The sequence below is a fragment of the Solenopsis invicta genome, chromosome 5 (assembly GCF_016802725.1).
Source record: "Solenopsis invicta isolate M01_SB chromosome 5, UNIL_Sinv_3.0, whole genome shotgun sequence".
Lineage (NCBI taxonomy): Eukaryota > Metazoa > Arthropoda > Insecta > Hymenoptera > Formicidae > Solenopsis > Solenopsis invicta.
This window is the reverse complement of record NC_052668.1, coordinates 8,830,664-8,855,002: the sequence shown is the minus strand read 5'-3', so window position 1 is coordinate 8,855,002 and position 24,339 is coordinate 8,830,664. Positions and strand designations below refer to the sequence as shown.

The window sequence follows — 24,339 nt, the reverse complement described above, 5'->3', positions numbered from 1 at the left end:
CACCTTAGGATCTTTAAGGTTTTTTTAAACAAAATGAAGAGAGAGGGGGAAGAGAGAGAGAGAGAGAGAGAGAGAGAGAGTGTGTGTGTGTGTGTGTGTGTGTGTGTGTTTCTGATTACAGCCGTTTCGCTGCTCATTCTTGTTCTCCCGCCGCGTAGTTTGTCAGCTCCGCTCCGCCGGTCTATTGTCCGTCAGTGCTTTCTTTCTATAGACGGGCGCTCATTCGCTAACTTTAACATCATATAGCATAGAACAGGCTCAGATCAAAAAATGACTCAGGACTTTTCGACTTGGATTTGTGTACTCTAACTCATGGTATACTCCAGGTCCCTTTGTTTTATTACACCCTGTATATGTTCTGTGGTTCTATGCTTTGTTGTTCTAGACCAGTGGTCGTAACAGAATGTACATTTCAGGCCGATTTTTGAGGCGCCTCCTATCTCTTCCACTACCGCTCAAAACTTGATGGCCGGCGCTAGACGCGAGTTTCGGTCGGTAGAAGGAAGGATAAGAGACGTCGCCTCAGGGTATCGATTGTCTAACCTCGGTGAGATGGTTCACTTCTCACATTTTCATGTCACGTAAAAATATTCATCCAATTGTGTAACTATGAAGTGAAAATACAACATCACTAGTTTACTAATATGGGAAATATAATTTTGTCCGAGACTGTACTAGTTTTTCACGTGGTACTGTAACTCAGTAAGAGTTAGAAATAATAAAATATAGTATTGAGGCTTGAACAGAAATCCATTCTCTAAATAATCTACAATTTATTCATTATTTAACGGGGTACAGTTATGACATAAATTCTTCCATTAATATTATACAACTTTACCTATACAACAAACGAAATTGAGTTTCTAGTAATGCAAACAGATTAAATTGATCCCTCAACCTTCTTCTTGTAACTCTTAATATCTGTTAATATTCTTAATGTTTTTCCTCTTTATTTTTTTCGTCAAATAACACAGCCATTACAATTTCTGCCATTATTTTCAATCAATGCGTATAATATTTTATGTAGCAAGTTTGGCATATTTGTTTCTCTCATGTGTGCATGTAGCAGCTACCTTTCTCTTTTCAATCTCACTATTCGGCAAGACATTGGGAGTTTTCCAACAAGTTACACAGAGGCCACATTGTAACACTGTGTCCAATACGGAGTGTTCCAACAGTGACACAGTGTTACACTGCTGGACACGACAAAAAGCTAAGTTTCAGCGTGTAATGCACATCAATACTACCAACATTAAAAAAATTGATTGATAACCATATCTGATCAGGGTTGGGTAATATGCGCGGCCGGAAGATATTATGTACAATTTTGCGCATAATATGCATAAAATGAAGAAAACTTGCAAAATACGCAGAAAACATGCAGAAAACGCAGAAAATCTATGAAACGCCCATTTTAATCTAAAAAAAAACACTCGCTGAATTAGTGTTTTATCAATCGGGAATAGTGTTTTATCACTGAGGTTGCAATACTTTTTTTTTCGAATGAATTTTAGAATGCGCAACAAAATTCAAGATGCGCATTGCATATCCCTATTGTGCGCTCATGCGCATAATTTAAGTGATTTATGATGCTGTCAAATTTGCATATACAATATGTAACAAATTTAAACAAACGTCATGTGCTGCGTGCAAAATCTATAATAAATAAATAAGAAATGGATGAAATATAAACATAATGAATGAAATATGACGTTTGTTTAAATTTGTTATATATTATATATGCAAATTTGACAGCATCATAGTCATTTATGCACATGAGCGCATTGACAGGGATTTGCATCCTAAATTTTGTCGCGCGTTTTGAACTACCCAAGCAGAACAACGAGTCAAAATGACTTCAAAGTAATTCATAATTATGTCAAAATGACATCAAAGTGAATCGTAATTAATCGAAAAGTGACTTTTAATGATCATTTTGCAGTCACTTTAACATCATTTTGATGTTGTAATGACTCTCTTCTTGGGTACGTACTACGTTGACACATCACTCTTATTAATTGGGTTTTATGTTTTAAAAGTTTTATGTTTTCTGCAGTAAAAAACCTCTCCTAATTTTCTGCGCAAATTACTTAAGTTTTCTGCGTAAATTACTTGAGTTTTCTGCGCATAAAACTCCACGCATAAAACGTGAGGTATTATGCATACCCAACCCTGTGTCTGATAGATCCATGAAACTAACCAAATATAAAAATTTATTGTATTACGGCGATAAAATTAGCGCATTGCGTATTATCGCGGCAAGCCAGTAGAAGGATACTTGTATTAAATTAATGAAATCTAGTGCAAAAACTGTCAACTTTGAAAGATTAGTCTATCCTGGCAAATAAATCTATTATAGATGCGGTAAATACTTATAAAAATAAGAATGAAAGACTATAATGCACTCTTGTGTTACACTATAAAACTAAACTGCGTTCCAACAAGTACTTTACACAATATAACACAGTGTAACACAGTATGTTCTAGCTGGAAAACGGCCATTTCTTGTCAAATAAACTCACGTGAGATGGCTCACGTTTTCACCATGTTAAAAATTACAAAATCACATAAACTATTCACTTTTCACATTTTCAGCATATTTTAGTTAGACAATCGATACCTAGAAATCGGCCCGAAATGTTGCAATCATGGGGGGTCGATTTTGTATCATGTATTAGGTGTTGAAATTAATTCGTAGCGTTTTTTTAGAGAGAAACAACGATTTATTCTAAGTTTAAATACAAAAATACATTACTAAAAATATTTTTCATCGCTTGCCACAACTTTTTCCCATCTTTCGGGTAAGAGACGGATACCCCGTCGAAAAAATGCTTCGTCCTTAGAGGCGATCCATGAATCAATCCAAGTTTTGCATTCTTCATAAGAAGTAAATTTCTCCGCGGACAACCCATGGGCCATCGACCGGAACAAGTGATAATCCGAAGGAGCAATATCTGGAGAATACGGCGGGTGGGTTAGGACTTCCCATTTCAGTGTTTGCAGGTACGTTTGCACTGGCTTTGCGACGTGCGGTCTAGCATTGTCGTGCAGCAAAATAATTTTGTCGTGCCTTTCGCTCCATTCCGGCCGTTTCTCCTTCAATGCCCGACTCAAGCGCATCAATTGCAGTCGGTAACGATCCCCAGTGATGGTTTCATTCGGATTCAGAAGTTCGTAGTAAACCACATCCCGTTGATCCCACCAAATGCAAAGAAGAAGCTTAGATCCATGAATATTACGTTTTGGTACTGATGATGATGGTTGTCCAGGTTTAACCCATGATTTTTTGCGCTTGGGGTTATCGTAATATATCCACTTTTCATCACCCGTAACAATCCGATGTAAAAAACTTTTTCTTTTGTACCGTTGAAGCAGTAACTCGCAAGTCAAAAAACGCCTTTCAACGTCCCTCGGCTTTAATTCGTATGGGATCCAATGTCCTTCCTTTTGGATCATCCTTAACGCTTTAAGTCGTTTTCCCACTGTTGAAAAGTCAACCCCCCAACGATGTGGACAACTCTTCGAGCGTTTGAGTTGAGTTCTCCTCAAGTAATGTCTCCAATTCTTTGTCTTCAAACTTTTTTGGCTGTCCAGGTCGTTCCTTGTCTTCTAAGTCGAAATCACCGCTCTTGAATCGCGCAAACCACTTCCGACACGTTTGTTCAGCTAAAGCTTACTCACCGTAAACTTCTTCTAAAATCCTATGGCTTTCCGCAGCAGTTTTATTCATATGAAAGTAATGTAATAAAACTCCCCGCAAAAACACTTTATTTGGTATAAATTTAGACATATTTAAATAATTATAACTTGATGTTATTAACAACAAGTGAAAGTAAGATGTCGTAAAAATAACACCTAACCTAACAACTGATTTAAGATAAATTTGCTTCTGACGATAAAAACAGAAAACTGTAGTATCCCCGCCATTTCTCGTAAAACGCTACGAATTAATTCCAACACCTAATAACTAGAGTGAAAATTACAAAAGTGAGCAAATTCACTAGGTGTTGACCAATAAAATTATAAATACTCTAGTAAATTTGTTCACTTTCGTAATTTTCACTCTAGTTACATGATACACAATCGACTCCTTGGGCATCGATTGTCTAACTTCGGTGAGATGGTTCACTTCTCACATTTTTATCTCACGTGAAAATATTCACTCAATTGTGTAACTATGAAATGAAAATACGACATCACTAGTTTACTAATATGGGGAATATAATTTTGACCAAGACTGTACTATTTTTTCATGTAGTACTGTGACTCAGTGAGAGTTAGAAATAATAAAATATAGTACTGAGGCTTGAACAGAAATCCATTCTCTAGATAATCTGCAGTTTATTCATTATTTAACGGGGTACAGTTATGACATTACCTCTTCCATTAATGTTATAAGACTTCACCTATATAACAAACAAAATTGAGTTTCTAGTAATGCGGATTAGATTAATCTCTCAACCTTCTTCTTGTAACTCTTAATATCTGTTCTCCCTCTTCATTTTTTCGTCAAATAACACAGCAATTACGATTTCTAGCATTATTTTTAATCGATTCGTATAATATTTTATGTAGCGAGTTTGGCATATTTGTCTCTCTCATGTATGCATATAGTAGCTACTTTTCTCTTTTCAATCTCACTATTCGGCAAGACATTTCTTGTCAAATAAACTCACGTAAGATGGCTCACATTTTCACTATGGTGAAAATTACAAAATCATGTAAACTGTTCACTTTTCACATTTTCATCATATTTTAGTTAGACAATCGATACCCTGTTCTAAACTTTAGAATTTAAAGTTTAAGGCCGCAGCACAGCCTTATTAAGGGCCTTGCATATAAAATGCATAACATAACATAAGCACAACATAAGATCGATGGACCAATGAGCATCCAGCATAAAGTCGCCATATTGATTTACATAACATTTTCATTGGTCTATCTTATGTTGTGCTTATGTTATGTTATGCATTTCATGTGCGAGGCCCTTGAAATTGATTGATCCATTAGCACATGCATAGAAAAATGGACCAATCAATTTCTTTATGCATTGGGTTATGCAGCTATACAAAAATCTGTGCTGCGGCCTTTAGAGAACACTATCAGCGCCACCTTAAGTTCATAAATAGCAATAAAAAAAGAACAAAATATCTTAATCGCAATGCTCCTTTGCATTTACACCATCCGCATAAATTAGCACAAAGCAGAAGTATTAAAAACGATTTTTGAAAAATTAATATTTATATAAGTAAAATTATTATTAAAAGTAACTTTTGTTTAATAAAAACTTATTTCTTAAATGTTAAAAACGTGAAAAAAATGAATTTTGATAGAGAAAGTGAGTAAAAAGTGAATTTTGAAAAAAAAGGAAATAAAAGTGAGAAAAGTAAGTATGAGTCCTGCAATGATATGTACTCTTTCTTCTTTGTCATACGAGCGTCTTGACCAGGTCGAGCGTCTAGAGATTGTTATAAGATTTTGCGAAATTTTAGTTCATTTTGATTATCCAACAAAAATATTACAAGAAATATTTTAAAAAGGTTTTAATATTTAAAAAAAATTTTTAACACAAAACTGATAACATTTTTTAAAATATGTTAGAAATATATTTTTATACCTCCCACAAAATATTAACTAAAATAATTTAGCTGCGAACAAAAGAAGGCTTTCTTACTATCATTGTGTTGTTACATTATTGGTCCAAAACATATTTGTAATTTAAAATAATTTAGATTTCCGAGCAGTATACGACACTGCTGCTAGGACACGGGAGTTTTGTATCTTGTAAGTAAATAAAAAAATCTCAGAAGACAATAAAAAGCGTAGCGTTATGTGATTTTTCATGGCTTCAACAAGAATATTTTTTAAAAACAAGTCCCTAAAATTGGACTACAAATTGAAAAAAAAAGGACAATTTTAACAGTTTTATTAATATCTATTTTTGAAAATATTGTATTTTTGTGACACAATCTAGTAGACTTAGAAATATTTTAAAAATATTTTGTGAAATATTTTTATTATCTTTTTAACATACCCTTTGAAGTAATATTATCAAAAGATTTTACAAATATTATTGAATATATTTCAGCATTCCAAAATATTTTTGGAAATATTTTTTGGACAGAATTCAACGGAAATAGAAATATTTTAAAAATATTTAAATCTTTATTTAAAATATTTAAAAAATATTTTGTGCTGTATGGAGTGCTCACAAATTTTCCTTAATGCCACTAATTGGTTGTCGCAAATAAAGTTTTAAATAGGCTACACGGCGAGAAAAATTTTTATGGTGAACCAATTCTATTGCAAATGCAAAAAAAGTTGCAAAACTTCTAACTTCAGCATTTAAAATACTGTGCAAAATTAGTAATTATCTTGTTAGAGGACTTAAATAAAAGATTTAATGAATACTTTGATTTGTCTTCTCGAGTAAACAATGCTATTTTAGCAGCTATTAGTCATCCGTTCTTTAAGTAATGTTAAAGAATCGCTTGTTAATGAAGCTGAATCTTTACCAATTATAAGCCGTATGTAAAAAATTAGAGATACAATAAATAAATCCAAAACCACTTGTAGCGAAAGTTTTTTGTCTTTAAAGGGCGATCGTCTTCAGATAAAAGAGTTGCAGCGGGAATAATTTAATCTTTCTCACTGCAGTTTCAAATTGTTTATTTGAATATAGTTCATCAGATACAATGCAATCACAACGCGTTCGCACGATATTATTCGCGTGTGTCGAATAATACTGTCTCTTTTTAATGCGTGAAAGGCGATAACGCGTGGGATGAATCACCCTAAGTCGCCCAGATTTCGTTTAGGAACCTTCGCTCTAAGTCCGTACTCGAAAGGAACGTAAGGTACTGTCGCGTATCGTATTGCAGAAAAACTCGCGGATTCAAAAAGTTACGCTCGTGGAGACTGCTATTCTTGACTGAAGTTCACATCGAAGAGAGAGCTCGGAATGTTAACGCTTTTCTTACATGTATATTTCTTGAAAATTCGCAGATTCGTCTCAATTGGTAAATTCAATCCGAACTCCTATTCAGCTTCCTATTGACAAATCTAGCTTTTTGGATCGTGATTGCGACGAATAAATGTCAAGCGGTAGAGACAAACGGTTGTGGCAGGCTCAAAATCAGAGGCACTGTTATCACTCTGGGCATCGTCGCTTCCGGCTCAAGATTTCGCGGTTCAAATGGTTGATCAAACACGGGACTTAATCATTAGTGAGGAACGACAACTCGAAGCATGGAAACAGTATGGAAAAGAGCTCTTCCAAAACGCGCAGCGAAGCAACCATGGCATCCAGAAAGCGGTCCTACAATTACCAAAGATGAGGTAGAGAAAGCAATTCAGATGACGAAGAAAAGGAAGACAACAGGGCCGAATTAGGTCTATATCTTAAGCAGAAGTCTTCAAACTATTAGGCAACAAAGGAAACTCGGGAATCTGCCAACTGTTTAATAAGGTATACAATGGCAATCGCATACCAACAGATTGGTTAAATCAACTTTCATACTCCTTCCCAAAAAGCCAAATGCGAAGGAGTGTGGAAACTATCGTACCATTAGTCTTATGAGCCACGTCCTGAAACTCTTCCTCCAAATTATTCATGCCAGGATATATGGGAAGATCAAGAGAGAGAGCTCAGTGATTCGTAATTCGGACGACACTCAAAACAAGAAAGGTCCTGTTCAGCATTCAGGTCTTAGTATAAAGATGTTGTGACGTCAATTGCGATGTCTATTTTTGCTACATTAATTTCGAGTCTAGCATAAGAAAATGATCAAGGTATTGAGAACCACGGGCATAAATGAAAAAAATTCATCGTTAATTTACACTGGCAGAAGGTTAACATCAAGGTCGGAGGTCGTACAACGGAAGAATTTAAGATACAAAAGGGTGTAAGACAAGGATGTATATTCCTATCTTCTCTAATATTCGATTGCTACTCTGAGCACATCTTCAAAGAAGCTCTGCATGACGCAGAAAAAGTTAACGAAATAGTGTTCAATAACATCCGATACACAGACGTCACTGTCTTGATAATAGCTGGTTGTGAGAAAAGATTAAAGCGGCTTCTGAACCAAGTCATAAACGCTTGCCAAGCATACGCTTAATGTCAAAAAAATTAGCGTAAATACACGGTCATAACAGAATCCATCAGCGGTTAGAGGCATTACGGTGGTACGAGAACAGCTACAGAAAGTAGAGAAAATAACATATCTCGGATTAACAATAGAAGACTAGGATTATACATTGGAATACCAATGTCGCATCAAAAAAAAGAAGGCCGCGTTCAGGCTGTAAAAGGTACTAAGAATCGTGGTCTCAAGTTGGATTTGAGAGTACGAATACTCCGCTGTTACGTCTTCTCAGTATTGTTGTAATGTCCAGAAACGTGGACATTTAAGATCGCATTGAAGAAAATTGAGGCCTTTGAGAGATAATGCTATCGCCGCACACTGAACATTAACTGAATGAATCATGTTCGCAATACTGAGATTATGACAAGAATAAAGAGAAAGAGATTATTAACACAATCAAAGCTAAGTAATTGGAATATTTCGGATATGTGATACAATATCCAGAAAAGTAGTCTTCTCCATCTCATCATGAAGAATAAGATTTGTGGTAGACATGGGGTAAGCAGAAGAATCCCTGGCTGAAGAATTTGAGGCAGTCGGCCTCGCCTCCACCATTCTTTTCAGAGTTGCAGTGAACAAAGTATCGATACACTTCCTGATCACATTACAATATTGTTTATATTCGTATATATGCATTGGCTAAAATTAACGCTCACAAGCAGTTATTGCAATAAATATTGTCTCAGTAATCAAACTAGCTAAGACATCCGCAGGAAAACTGAAAGATCCAGATTTAAATCTTGCTTTCGATCGGTATAATCGTTCTCATTATTGAAATGTTTTCTTTTTTTAAGAAATGCGCAAAATTGAGTTCAGAACGGCCAAAAGTGTGAGGCCGTGTATAAACGCCAAAGTTCTCATGAGCAGATAACAGCGCGCAACGTGTAAATCATAATTGCGTTTTTTTCGAAAAAGCATTTTTCATTGGTTTGGCCATGATAACTCAAGAATGGTTACAGATATCGATTTTATTCTTTAAAAATAAAAACTACTATTCTTTAAAAATAAAACTTACAATTTTTCCATGAACTGAACCTACTTTTGTACACCAAATATTATTTTTTAGGTTCATTTTAACAGTAAATAAATTCTTCAAAATTTTTTTATTTTTAGTCTATAAATTCAGTCTAAACTCTTACAACAAATTGGCATAAAAAAAAATTTTAACTCGTTTACTCGGAATCATGGTAAAACAATAACAATGTTCAAATCGTGCTGTTACTTTCAAATACCTACAGAGGTTGGACAAAATAATATGAACACCTATTCTGACTCCGAAATATAGGCAAAAAATAGTCAATTTTGTCTTTTTCAAGTTTGATGTATATAGAGGAGACCGAGGCAATTCGGAAGACTTTTTTTTACGTCTTCTGAGTCCTATATTCATTAAAAAAAAGGGGGGGGGGGTTGGACGGTTTGAAAGGTTGAGCTTTCCCCTTTACAATGTCGTTATAGATAGAACATGGAAATGTACTTGCTTTGAAGTACATATAAAAATGTCAAACGCCAAATATTTCAAATAGCCCCGAGCCCGGGGTAATTCAAAGCTAGTCTAAGAATATACTAAAATTTGTTTTAAGATTTAAAAAAATGTAAAAAACAACTATTGTTAAAACTTGATTTTATTAAAGAAAAATATATAGTATTATAAAGAAATGTTACAATAAAAGAATACAAACAATAAAAAATTTTATCGCTTTAGCGTTTCGGAACAAGTTAGGGACTATTCGTATTTCGTGTAATTACATCTGTTGAGTATTAAATTGTGTATTTTGGTACATAAAATGCAAATATGAAAGAAAAAAAATCGTCCAAACGACGATTCAATGTTTGATGTTTTGAATCGCCCCAACGTCAACTGTGCGCATTATTGCGTATGATAGACAAAAATAGACATCACACAGCAAAAAGTAAACACGAAATGTTTCAAATACATTCAACTGGATACGATACATTCAAAGTTTTCAAAAAGAATCTTATTTATCTTACTTAAATTTCGAAGAAATGCTGATTATCAGAAATTACTTCAACTGTCAGAAAACACATTTTTCACTACTATGACTTCAATATGACGCCGTTGCCAACAAAACTTTGTTAACAGCATCGTTACATTAGAACGCGTTTATAGTATTTAAAGTAAATTTTTAATATGTACCCATAAAAAGATATTTCCATTTTTTTCCAATTGCCCTGATCTCCCTTATATAATACAAGAACATAGAAGAATTTTTTCGCACAGAGGATAACTTTAAAATTTGAAAAATAATGCCAAATACATACTGTGTTGTTGAGCCTGGAGATTTCCAGTCTCGTTGTAAACAGGAAGTATCGTACGGCGCAGCGTAGCTAAACGGTCCTCCAACGAAGAGAGTATCCCTATTACTCCGCTCGTCAATCGTCGGCTGCGTTCTTCCGCCTCTTTCAGAGCCTCCAAAGCGGTGATCTCCGACTCTAGTTCGCATTGTATCTCAAATCGTCTCTCGGATGTGTCACCGCGAGTCGCATGCATATTTTCCAGAATTTAGTAGTAACTAGTAAAAAAGTTAATAACTTTAAATTAAATTTAACTTAATTTTAAATAAATAAATTTTTAACTTCAATCAACAGTTATTTTTTTAGATATATAAACTTATTAACCCTTAAGCACACCAATCCGGAAAATTACCTTAACATTTTCCGGTGTAGGAAAATAACCTAACCAGAGTAAATTTTCAACTTTGAGTAGCTATAACTTTGGTTCTAATCCAATATTGCAATATTTTTTAACAATTTTTTTTCAAAAAAAGTTCAAAATCTCAGAAATGTAACTGCATAATCCGCATTGCCAAAAAATGATTTATTGTAAAATTATAAAGGAAAAATCATTAAGCAAAAACAAAAAATTGTTAAAAAAATCCTTTTTTTCCTTAAAAAATCATATCTTTGTAACAAAAAAACTTTTAAGGAGTTTACAATACATACTTGTTTTAAAACTAAAGAGTCATACTTTCAAAAAAAATTATGTCATTGTCATTTCTATTAAAAAGTATAATTATGTATCAATGCAAATATTTTTGAACTCAAGGTACCTAAAATTGAAAATTTATGTGTTTTATGATATATAATATTTCCTATTATATACGAGCAACATATATGTGCAAACGGACCTGCTCAAACGTGTTTTATTTGATTTTTTTTATATACTCACAAAAAAGTTACACACAATGGTGGTTCCACAGACCCTAACAAAATTTTGCTGCTACCGTTCGAATTCTAGTTAACCAATAAAGTTTATCAACTGTATCAATCGAAAGAGATTTATTTAAACTTTTTTTATCCCTTAGTCCAAACCTCTTATCTCATTTCATCTTCACACAGCAAGCATTCAAAACATCATAAAAGATCTCTCAAACCCCTTAGTGTGTTTAAGGATTAATTTATTTTCCTAAATTAAAAATTTATTTGTGTAAAAAAAATAATTTCTCTATTAAAAAAACATTTCTTTGTTGCTTCATAAAAACTTAATTTACAAATAAAATATTAAATTTATTTTATAACCTAAATTGTAATTATTTCGTTTTAAATTAATCTAATTTTAAAATATTAGTAATATAGAAATCTGGTTTTTTGAGTTTTTTAAATTTAAAACTTGTTTTATATGTTAATGTAATTTTAATATTTATAATTACAATATATGATATAATATTTAGTACTTTTAATATTTAATATTAAATCTATTTTAATATTTATATAAGAATTTTAAAACAAATATTTTTGCTACACACACAATTAACAATATTCTAAAAAAATATATGTACATTTTCATTTGAACTGTAAGAGATCCCTACATCTGTCTGTTTTTTAATGATTTATTTTATTTTTCATCTTTTCAACATTAAAACAAAATCGAATGAAACAATATTATACATTATTTTAAATTGCTAAATAAAATAGATTCAACCATTAAATAGTAGAAACTAATAAAAATTTATTATTTGTTAATTGTAATTTTAATTACAAATAAGAAGTTTATGTATTAATTTTTATTATATAATATTAAGATGTTTTTTTTACTCTTAGTTCAAATAACTTTCATTTTTTTTTTTTTTTTCAAATAACACAAGAAGAGATTGAAGATTTTTTTGTGAAAGCTGAAAATATAGCAAAACTTCTCTAGAAGTTTTATATATTTAAAAATGCAGTTTAAAGAAAAATCATAATAATGGAAAACCATGGTTTTAATTTTAAAAAACCACATGATTTAAACCGTGATTTAAACCATGCCAATCCTGAATATTACAGTTTAATTTAAGTTATAATTTTCAAAATTGACTTTCAATTTAATTTTAACATAACTTTCAACTAAGTTTTTTGTTTATGGAACTTTTAACATAACTTAAATAATTTTATAAAAATAAATTTAATTTAGTTTTAAAAAAATATTAACTTATTCAGTACTGTCCTTTTTGTTTTTCAGTTATACAATTGAAAACAAAACTAAAATTAACTGAGTGAATTTGGTAGAGAACAGTAAAAGTGATTGTAATATTTTGTCGACAGCCAGTATTATTCTTAAAACTTATACATTAATCTCGTTTAAAAATAAAACAAATATCTTGAATGATAAAATATATATTGTATCAAATAGCATAATAAAATATTGATTGAGGGGAAAGGAGATTTCATAACTTAACCTGTTTATATATTTATATTAAATACATATCTTTTATGTCAATTTATGTATGATGGTTTTAATGTACACTAAATCCAACTTAATGTATCCAACTAAATTCGCTATAATAAAACCCTAAAATTTGAGTTATCCTCAATGTAGTGCATATCCAAAGAAAAAGATGAGATACACCTTTCATTCTCGAATTCATTTCTCTTTCAATTGCATTATTATGCAAAAGATAATTTTATAGCTATCTGTTTGATATTTTCATGTTAGATTTAAATTTCTTACAATTAGTAATCAAATAAGTAAAAATGCTGGACCAAGGTCGTTTTACCTTTAGATTTAAAATATAAAACCTAATTATATAATTAATTGAAATATAAAATAGTAATTATCCAAGACACCCTCATTACTTCCAATTTTGATGAAATTAGGCTCATTCGCACGTTTTTGTACGAAACGAAAAAAGCTAGCTGAAAAAATTGTCGCACTGTCCTGTGAACTAAGATATCAAGCATTAAAGTTGATTATTGAGGTTAGAAAATCTGTCATACCAATGCAATTTAACGAATTGTTCATGAGCTGTGACCATATGCGTATGCAAAAAGTATACGAATTTGAAATGTGTATGAATAAATATTCTCTAATTACACAAATTCTGTGCTTTAAAAACACAAATTATTTTCTCATATAATTTTTATGTTCTTAAAGCAGAGAATTAGTGCAATTAGAGAAAATATAGATAACAAAATATTAACACTTAGTTATGCAAGGTGGGATATATAAATCAAATCTCTGCTTTACTAAATAGACGAGTCTACAATATACTAAAAACAAAGAAAAGATTAATAAGACCCCTACACAAATAAAGAAAAGATTAATAAGACCCCTAGACTTATTTATTTAATAAGACAAAGATTTGTTTCACGAGACACTCCACCTTGTGAAATCTTTCCAGTATCTATATTTTTAGTATATTGTAGACTCATCTATTTAATAAGACAAAGATTTGATTCATGACATTCCATTTTGCGGGTCTTGTTAATCTTTTGGTATCTATATTTTTAGTATATTGTAGACTTATCTATTTAATAAAGTGAAGATTTGATTTATGAGACATTCCACCTTGCCTCTATGCAATGTAACTTTGTGAAATAACATTTCATAAAATTATTATTAAAATCTTTCGCCTTACTAAACTGATAAGTATAAAACATGTTAAATTTTAAAGTACACAGATGTATGCTTTACAACAAAATTAATTTTTACTAAGTTTTCTTTTTTTAGTGTATGATACTCATAAATTAGTAAGATGAAACATTTTAATATTATCATATTTTAAATAAAGTGTATTTTATATAAAATTTATAAGTTTATCATATACTAAAAGAGAAAACTTAGTAAAAATTGATTTTAGAATAAAATTTTGTGACTTTATACAGACATATAATAAATTACAGATGTTATTTAGTTAATATATTTATTTGAGCAAAAATCTTAATATAAAAACACGTTTTGACTACACAGTCTTCATCAGCATCTTATAATTGAAAATTAATTTTGTTGTAAAACAGACATCTATTGCCTGCTTAAAAATTTAACATGTTTTATACTTATCAGTTTAGTAAAAGATTTTAGTAATAATATTATAAAATGTTATTTTATGTTACATTGCATAGGGGCAAGATAGAGTGTCTCATGAACCAAATCTTCACCTTATTAAATAGATGAGTCTACAATATACTAAAAATATAGATACCAAAAAGATTAAAAAGACCCTTATGCAAAGTGGAGTGTCTCATAAATCAAATCTTCACCTTATTAAATAGACAAATTACAGATACTAAAAATATAGATACTGGTAAGATTTCACAACACCTCTACACAAGGTGGAGTGTTTCATAAAACAAACCTTTGTCTTATGAAATAAATAAGTCTATCTTGCACGAGGGTCTTGTTAATCTTTTTTACATTACCAGTATATTGTACTCATCTATTTAGTAAAGCAAATATGTGATTCATATGTGTACCTTGCATAACTAAGAGTCTTATTAATATTTTCATTATCTATATTTTCTCTAATTGCACTAATTTTCTACTTTAAAAACACTAAGTAATTCTTTGCTTTAAGAACACAAAAATTATATAATAATTTGTGTTTTCAAAATAAAGAATTTGTGTTTTCAAAATAAAGAATTTGTGTAGTAAGAAAATATTTATTCATACACATTTCAAATTCGTGGACTTTTTGCATACGCATATGGTCACAGCACATAATCAGGTCGTTACATTAGGGTTGTTTTCTATTCCTGCACTACACTGCACTGGAACGTTCTTTCTTGTTTTCGCTAACTTTCAAACATATACCTATTTCATTTTAAGTTTACATTAATTCAAAGAGTTCAGGAACAGAAAACAAACGGCTTACGTTGATATACCAGATTTCCTAACCATAATAGTTGTCAATTTTAGTGCTTGACATCTCGGTTTGCCGGACAAATCGACACATTTTTCTGTCAGATTCTTTTATTTTGTGCAAAAACGCGTCAAATAAACCCAATTTCATCAAAATTGGAGATGGTGTTCTGGATAAATACCACCGTACTTTATATATAATTAAAATAGAAAATAATTTTAAATTTCTCACACTTTTTCTAGCACGAAACCTGCACAACGCATGTTTATGACAATATATTTAGACGACAGATTTTCTAACCTGTATAAATCGTCAAATTCAACGATTTGTTATCTCGGTTAGCAGCAGTGTTGCCAGGTTTAAAAAAATTTAGCGGTGTATTCTCCAAAATAGCGGTAAATGGGGCAATTTAGCGGTAATTGTTAGAGTCCCTAGAAGTAAAGGTGCAGTTACATGCAAGCGTCGTGCGTTGAGCGTCGACTTGCGCAGTGGTTATTGCGAAGCTTGGCGCAGCTTCTTGACGCAAAAGCCATAGGCGCCTTTACATGGGAGCGTCGAGCATCGAGCGTCAAGGACAATTTCATTGAGGCAATGTTCCGACATTTATTACTAATACTGAAAATCTATAGTTAATGTTGCATATATAGAATATTGAAATATATATTTTATAAATTTTCAGTTATTATATGTTAAAAAATGTTTATACATCAAACATAATCTCCCTTATTTACAACATAACCTTACTTATTTGCCCTTCTAGCATCAAGAAGCTGGAGGGTGTTTACGATAGTAATCGGATCTCGGATTGGATTGAACAATGGTACTCAACGTAAGTATAGAAAATTTCCCTAGGCTAATCGGATTGACGATCGCTGGGTGTTTACGATAACTGGGCACGTATTAGGCCGATATTACACGTGTCGTACGACAAATGTTTTAAACGTGTTGATTGGCTGCAAAATAGAAAATTTCTTGAGTCTCTAGAAATTTTCTATCGTGCAGCCAATCAACACGATTAAAAAATTTATCGTACGACACGTATAATACCGGCCTTATGCATTTGTTCGGAATCAATTCCGATCGGAATTATTCCGTTTTCCCTAGAAAACACAATAGAAATTTAGTGGGTGCTTTCCAACAAGAGACACAGGCGACACTGTGTAACATAGGTTGTGTTCCGATATTAACTGCCAGTACTGAAAATGTATAGTATATGTGACGTGAACTATAAATTTTCAGTACTGCCAGTAAAAACGGAACACAGCCACAGTGTCTACATTGGTGCTTTCCAACTATGACACAGAGAGACACAGAACGACACTGCAAAACACAGCTTAATCTTAAGTTTGGCCGTGTCAGCCATCAATAGTGCCAACACATCGGGCAAATAAATTATTTTTTCAAGTGTGGTACTGGTAAATTTTAGTCATGTTCAGTTATGTTTTGTCGCCTTAACATACAAAATTAAAATTATAGTTTGAACTTTTCGTTTCTTTACATACTACATTTTTAAATTAGAACAATGGACTTATATTTTTACTAAAAATGTTTCGTGTTCGAAAATAACGTACCAGACCAAGAATTCTTAGATGGTAATCAATATTCATTATTTTTATTTAAAGAATTGTAAGCCTAAGAAACAATGCATTCGTTGATTATTCATTATTCATGCGTATTTCATCGGATTAATTTGCATGTTTATTCTTTTGTCGGCATTGTAAAGAAGTTATTCCGTTGGATAATGTAAAATTCCTTCTTTAACGGGTCTGGATTTTCTACGGATAGATTTCTGATTCAATTTGAATCTGTGTTTTTTACTAACAAGGAAACAGAGGGAAGTGTCCTCAGATTAAAACGAGTTTTTAATATGTTGTAGTACAGATAAAAATAAGGGACACGTATTTTTTTATACGTGCCCATACGCACTTTAAGGGGGTGAAACACCCCTTTGAAGAAAATCGGTTTTTTTCTTTCGAAGTGTATGCCGTCGAAACTATAAGAGATAGAAAAAAATGTTTTAAATGAAAGTTGAATGGCTCGAAGAGTAATTTATGACAGCGGAAAAAAAATTTTTTTTTAATTTTTTTTAATACTTTCCCCCACCACTTACCTATTTTTTTTTTAATTTTTATTTTTTTTATAAGCAAAATAAAGCTTATTTTATTACGAATTCAACGGTATATGATAAAGTTACGATACAACATTCCCATTTTCCAAAAATAATTAAAAATCTCTCGATGCGCACGGTACGCGCACCCGTCCGCGCGTTCGTGCGCTACAAAAGTGACTCCCTTCGATTTCGACGTGCCTTTAATATGTTATACAGATTAAAATAAGGGACACGTATTTTTTACACGTGTCCTAATACACTTTTAAGGGTGAAACACCCCTTTGAAGAAAATCGGGTTTTTTCTTTCGAAGCGTGTATCGTCGAAACTATAAGAGATAATAAAAAAAAGACTCCCGACTGCTGCCAAAAGTTGGTTTAATAACAAGAATTAAAAAGTTTAAGATTAAAAATTAATTAATAACAAAAAAAATTAAAAATTTAAAAAACAATTAAAAAAATTATATAGTTAATTAAAATTAAATAAAAATTAAAAAATTAAAAAGTTAATTATTAGGTGTTGAAATTAATTCGTAGCGTTTTACAAGGGATGGCGGGGATACTACAGTTTTCTGTTTTTACCGTCAGAAGCAAATTTATCTTAAATCAGTTGTTAGGTTAGGTGTTATTTTTACGACATCTTACTTTCACTTGTTGTTAATAACATCAAGTTATAATTATTTAAATATGTCTAAATTTATACCAAATAAAGTGTTTTTGCGGGGAGTTTTATTACATTACTTTCATATGAATAAAACTGCTGCGGAAAGCCATAGGATTTTAGAAGAAGTTTACGGTGAGCAAGCTTTAGCTAAACAAACGTGTCGGAAGTGGTTTGCGCGATTCAAGAGCGGTGATTTCGACTTAGAAGACAAGGAACGACCTGGACAGCCAAAAAAATTTGAAGACAAAGAATTGGAGACATTACTTAAGGAGAACTCAACTCAAACGCTCGAAGAGTTGTCCACATCGTTGGGGGTTGACTTTTCAACAGTGGGAAAACGACTTAAAGCGTTAAGGATGATCCAAAAGGAAGGACATTGGATCCCATACGAATTAAAGCCGATGGACGTTGAAAGGCGTTTTTTGACTTGCGAGTTACTGCTTCAACGGTACAAAAGAAAAAGTTTTTTACATCGGATTGTTACGGGTGATGAAAAGTGGATATATTACGATAACCCCAAGCGCAAAAAATCATGGGTTAAGCCTGGACAACCATCATCATCAGTACCAAAACGTAATATTCATGGATCTAAGCTTCTTCTTTGCATTTGGTGGGATCAACGGGGTGTGGTTTACTACGAACTGCTGAATCCGAATGAAACCATCACTGGGGATCGTTACCGACTGCAATTGATGCGCTTGAGTCGGGCATTGAAGGAGAAACGGCCGGAATGGAGCGAAAGGCACGACAAAATTATTTTGCTGCACGACAATGCTAGACCGCACGTCGCAAAGCCAGTGCAAACGTACCTGCAAACACTGAAATGGGAAGTCCTAACCCACCCGCCGTATTCTCCAGATATTGCTCCTTCGGATTATCACTTGTTCCGGTCGATGGCCCATGGTTTGTCCGCGGAGAAATTTACTTCTTATGAAGAATGCAAAACTTGGATTGATTCATGGATCGCCTCTAAGGACGAAGCGTTTTTTCGACGGGGTATCCGTCTCTTACCCGAAAGATGGGAAAAAGTTGTGGTAAGTGATGGAAAATATTTTTAGTAATGTATTTTTATATTTAAACTTAGAATAAATCGTTGTTTCTCTCTAAAAAAACGCTACGAATTAATTCCAACACCTAATACAAAAATTACAAAAATAAGAAAAAACCAACAAATTAATAAAAATTAACTAAATTAACAAATTTAGTAAAAAATTGGAAATAAAAAACAAATTATCATAAAAACAGAAAATCAACAAAACTAAAAAATAATAATAAAAAGATTGCTTTAAAAAGTTTGAAATAAAAATCAATTGAACAATTAAAATAACAACAAAAAATAAAACTACGGATACTAAAAAATAGTTTTAAAATTTGAAATAAAAATTAATTAAAACAAATACTAATACTTGACTTTTTAAATGCTAATTATATATTTAGCACATTATTGTACCAATTAAAAATTAAAATTGAAATTTACACTTTGTTTAATAAAATACTTTTTTTTTCAATAATAAATTGTATTTAACCAGCAGTCCGGAGACGCCACGCTAAATAATAAATATAACATTACATTATATCCTGAATAGTTATAACATTCAGCGTGGCATCTCCCGACTGCTGGTTAAGTACAATTTATTATTGAAAAAAAAAGTATTTTATTAAACAAAGTGTAAATTTCAATTTTAATTTTTAATTGGTACAATAATGTGCTAAATATATAATTAGCATTTAAAAAGTCAAGTATTAGTATTTGCTTTAATTAATTTTTATTTCAAATTTTAAAACTATTTTTTAGTATCCGTAGTTTTATTTTTTGTTGTTATTTTAATTGTTCAATTGATTTTTATTTCAAACTTTTTAAAGCAATCTTTTTATTATTATTTTTTAGTTTTGTTGATTTTCTGTTTTTATGTTAATTTGTTTTTTATTTCCAATTTTTTACTAAATTTGTTAATTTAGTTAATTTTTATTAATTTGTTGGTTTTTTCTTATTTTTGTAATTTTTGTAATTAACTTTTTATTTTTTAATTTTTACTTAATTTTAATTAACTTTATAATTTTTTAAATTGTTTTTTAAATTTAAAATTTTTTTTGTTATTAATTAATTTTTAATCTTAAACTTTTTAATTCTTGTTATTAAACCAACTTTTGGCAGCAGGCGGGAGTCTTTTTTTTATTATCTCTTATAGTTTCGACGATACACGCTTCGAAAGAAAAAACCCGATTTTCTTCAAAGGGGTGTTTCACCCTTAAAAGTGTATTAGGACACGTGTAAAAAATACGTGTCCCTTATTTTAATCTGTACAACATATTAAAGGCACTTCAAAACCGAAGGGAGTCACTTTTGTAGCGCACGAACGCGCGGACCGGTGCGCGTACCGTGCGTATCGAGAGATTTTTAATTATTTTTGGAAAATGGGAATGTTGTATCGTAACTTTATCATATACCGTTGAATTCGTAATAAAATAAGCTTTATTTTGCTTATAAAAACATAAAAATTTTGAAAAAAAATAGGTAAGTGGTGGGGGAAAGTATTAAAAAAAATTTTTAAAAAAATTTTTTTTTCCGCTGTCATAAATTACTCTTCGAGCCATTCAACTTTCATTTAAAACATTTTTTTTCTATCTCTTATAGTTTCAACGGCATACACTTCAAAAGAAAAAAACCAATTTTCTTTGAAGGGGTGTTTCACCCCTTTAAAGTGCGTATGGGCACGTATAAAAAAATACGTGTCCCTTATTTTTATCTGTACTACAACATATTAAAAACTCGTTTTAATCTGAGGCGGACACTTCCCTGTGTTTCCTTGTAAGTCAGTCTTTTACGCACTCTAGTGACCGTGTTTGGTAACTTATCTGTTCCAATTAGACTACACAATTGTGTTACACTGTGTCTCTCTGTGTGACACTGTGTCACACTGTGGCACTCTTGTTGGAAAGCACCCAGTGAGAAACGGAATAATTCCGATCGGAATCAATTCCGAACAAATGCGTAATACGTGCCCTGTAGCGGAATTCTGTAACTCCTTAGCGACAATTCGGTATCGTTACAGCGTCGTTGCGCAGATATTATACATGGTAGAAAAGCTGCGCGACGACACGTAACGATATCCCTAGCTGTCGTTAAGAGTTACAGAATACGGCCCCTGGGGGTCTATCATGTAACATTTCCCCTAGGGCGGAAACGTGAAAAGTGAAAAGTTTCACGTGAACTGCACGATCATGTACGATTCCACGGAATCATGTAACTCCCCACATAGCACGTAATATTTTTGTGATATTACAGAAATATTGCAATATCACAGAAATATTACATATTACTATGAAATATCACAGAAATATTACTGTGATATTACACAGTAATAATGACATTGAAATATTCCACTAATATCACAGAAATATCACAAAAATATTACTGTGATATTACACAGTGATAATAACATTAAAATATTCCAGTGATATCATTGCAATATATTGTTGCAATATTTAATTTCAAAGAACAAGGTAATGTCAAATGACTTTTTTATTTTGTCTTGTTAATGCAACGTCACTATCTCTTTGATTAATTTCGATATTTTCAATATCCATAATATTTTTGTTAATTTTGGTATCCTATAGAAGAAATCAACTTACAAATAAAATAATTATGTCTTTGCCTTTTCGTGGAATAAAAGTTAAGGAAGTGAAAGTTAAGGAAGAAAAATTAATTAACTTTATTATTAGTTTAGATATTTACTTAGTTTATCCCTTAAACTGTATATATAAACTATAATGTATGCTCTTCTATGTAATCTATCAATTTAATTATTGTTTTACAACTCGATCAATAATAATTTTATTAAAAAATTACAGAAAAACCTTTGTATTTGTCTTATTGCCATTTATAATTTTTACAGGAGCACAAAAATCGATTTAAATTTTTAAAAATTTTCATGAGAAATTTTTTTAAAGAAAATGTTTACAAAAAGTTTAGTCAATACACATTTATTATTCACTTGGCGATAAATATTTTAACGTTTTTAGAAAGTTTTTGAAAAAATATACATTTTTACGTCGTTTAATATTTACTGCTTGGTACATTATTTTGTAAAATAGTTTATTCATTAATATTGATTAGACTATTATACACCACAGTAAAGGTTTTTCAAGTTAATTAAAATATTAAATTTCCAACAAATTTTTCTTTAGATTTCGCTTTTTTTTAACTCTATTAAAAAATATGAATATATATTCCATCATTAATTAGGTATTTTACAATGTTCATTAATTATATGTTTTTATATAACATTATGGCTCGGTCACCGATCGTCACAACATACGATGAAACAAGCAAGCGCGTGCACAGCCGCTATGCGGTCCCGCCGTGTGTATAAGACTCCACGCAAACAAGTGAGTGCTGACACCATCGCTAGGTGGTCGCGCCGCTGGAAACCTTCTCGTGAGTCAAGTGCAGCCACAGGTGTTATATCTAGACGCCACCGCGGCCGACTCGCTAGCTCACACTTCAGTGAGATTTTAAGGAAAATTGTTGCTTGTTGTAATTTGGAGACGAATACTTGTTCTGATTCTTCTTTCAATGTGATGTGCATGTGGAACATTGTTCCACATAAAATTTTATATTTTTACATGTAAATAATATTTTGTATTGTTATTTAATCTTAAACATAAATTAAAATTATAATTCAAATTAAATCATTTTTTAACAAAAATAAAAAAGGACACAAGAAATATTTTTTGTAAATTAAACATTTATTACGTTTACATTATTATATTCTGTTTTAATAAATATAATTATTTTTTTTTATGTCTAATATACACTACTCAAAAGAAAATAGGGAACACTTTCCAGACACCAAAAATTAGGCTATTTTCAAATGACTGTAACTCGGTGAAAAATCATCGTAGATAAAAAATAAAAAAAGCATTTTGAAGCTTGAAGATCCAACTTTAACGCTCTATCAGCAGATTTTCAAAATTCTTTTAACTTCCTTGTCTTATGCAGTAAAAAAGCACACCCTGTTTTGTTCCTTAAAATTTCGTATTTTTGACACTTTGCAGCTCGACCAACAAATTTTTTTCGAACAATTCAAGTAAAGCTTCATAAACTACAATATTTTGCCTACAAAATGCTTTTTTTAAAATTTCTCTACGATTTTTTTTGACCGAGTTACGCTACTTTGAAGTTAAACCTGCATTTTTTACAAATGATATCCGTACTCCGTGAAAAATCATCGTAGACAAAAAATCAAAAAACCATTTTAAAGCTCGAAGTTCCAGCTTTAACATGCTGTTAATGGTTTTCAAAAATTTTCTCAATTTCTTAGTACTATGCCCCAAAAAGATACACTGTTTTTTCCTTAAAATAACGTATTTTTAACAGCCTGTAGCTCAATAAAAAATTTTTCTCGACAAATCCAATGCAAGTGCCATAAAGTATGACATTTTCTCTACAAAATGCTTTTTTTAAAGTTTTCTCTACGATTTTTTTTGACCGAGTTACAAGACTTTGAAGATATACATTTTTTACAGTACATTTTTCCGAAAAATGACGTCTACCGCCGACATTAGCATTACCCAATGTGCACCACGTGGAGGTTGTCGGTCGGATTTTTGCACATCGTGTGTGTGTGTGTGAGTGAGTGTGTGTGTGTGTGTGTGTGTGTGTGTGTGTGTGTGTGTGTGTGTGTGTGTGTGTGTGTGTGTGTGATGTATGTATCACAGCAGAGATAAGGACCCCGCAGTTCGTCACTTCTGCAGTATTTAATGACTCCAAACCCTCTCTGCTGTGTGTGTATGCGCTCGCGCGCATGAGAGTTCAATAGTGTGTATTTCCTCCTCTCTGATCAATTACTGCTTGCAAGCGTTCTCGCATATTTATACATCTTGCAATACGATCTTGCGGAATGTTGTGCCAAATTTCCGTTAAAATTTCTCCCAATTCTTCTAAATTTCGCGGCTGTTCCTCGCGACGCCTTAATCGTCGTTCCATTTCATCCCAAATGTGCTCGATTGGATTTAAGTCCGGGCTATTGGCGGGATGATTTAACAGTCTAATTGCGTGTCGTTGAAAAAAACGTCGCGTTATATTCGCCGTATGAGGTCGAGCGTTGTCCTGCATAAAAATAAAGTTCCGACAGGTTCGATTTAATAGCAAAACGTGTGGTCGTAGAATATCGTTGATATAACGAACACCCGTCATTGCCGGAGGTGGCAGGATCACTAGATCACTTCGTCTTGTAAGTGATATACACCCCCACACCATCACGGAACCGCCGTTGTAGGATCGTATTGGCATAACGCAACGTCGATCATAGCGTTCATTTCGTCGATGCCAAGTACGTATACGAG

At 31.9% G+C, this 24,339-nt stretch overlaps 1 protein-coding gene across 4 annotated transcripts in view; it reads right to left on the bottom strand.

Moving 5' to 3' along the window:
- The window catches only part of LOC105200300 (exocyst complex component 7), a 116,064-nt gene extending 100,398 nt beyond the window's left edge, over positions 1 to 15,666 (bottom strand). Inside the window, exons 1-2 of one of the 4 annotated variants that reach the window (XM_039450107.1) lie at positions 15,521 to 15,666; positions 10,428 to 10,678 (exon numbers count right to left, since the gene is read on the bottom strand). In XM_039450107.1, the coding sequence (XP_039306041.1) occupies positions 10,428 to 10,656 (229 nt within the window). In that variant the 5' untranslated portion in view covers positions 10,657 to 10,678; positions 15,521 to 15,666. Of the gene's footprint in view, positions 1 to 10,427; positions 10,679 to 11,334; positions 11,601 to 13,138; positions 13,844 to 15,451 lie in introns of those variants that run through there. The other 3 variants (XM_039450106.1, XM_039450108.1, XM_039450109.1) reach the window with 3 other exon arrangements.
- Positions 15,667 to 24,339: the final 8,673 nt, after the last annotated feature.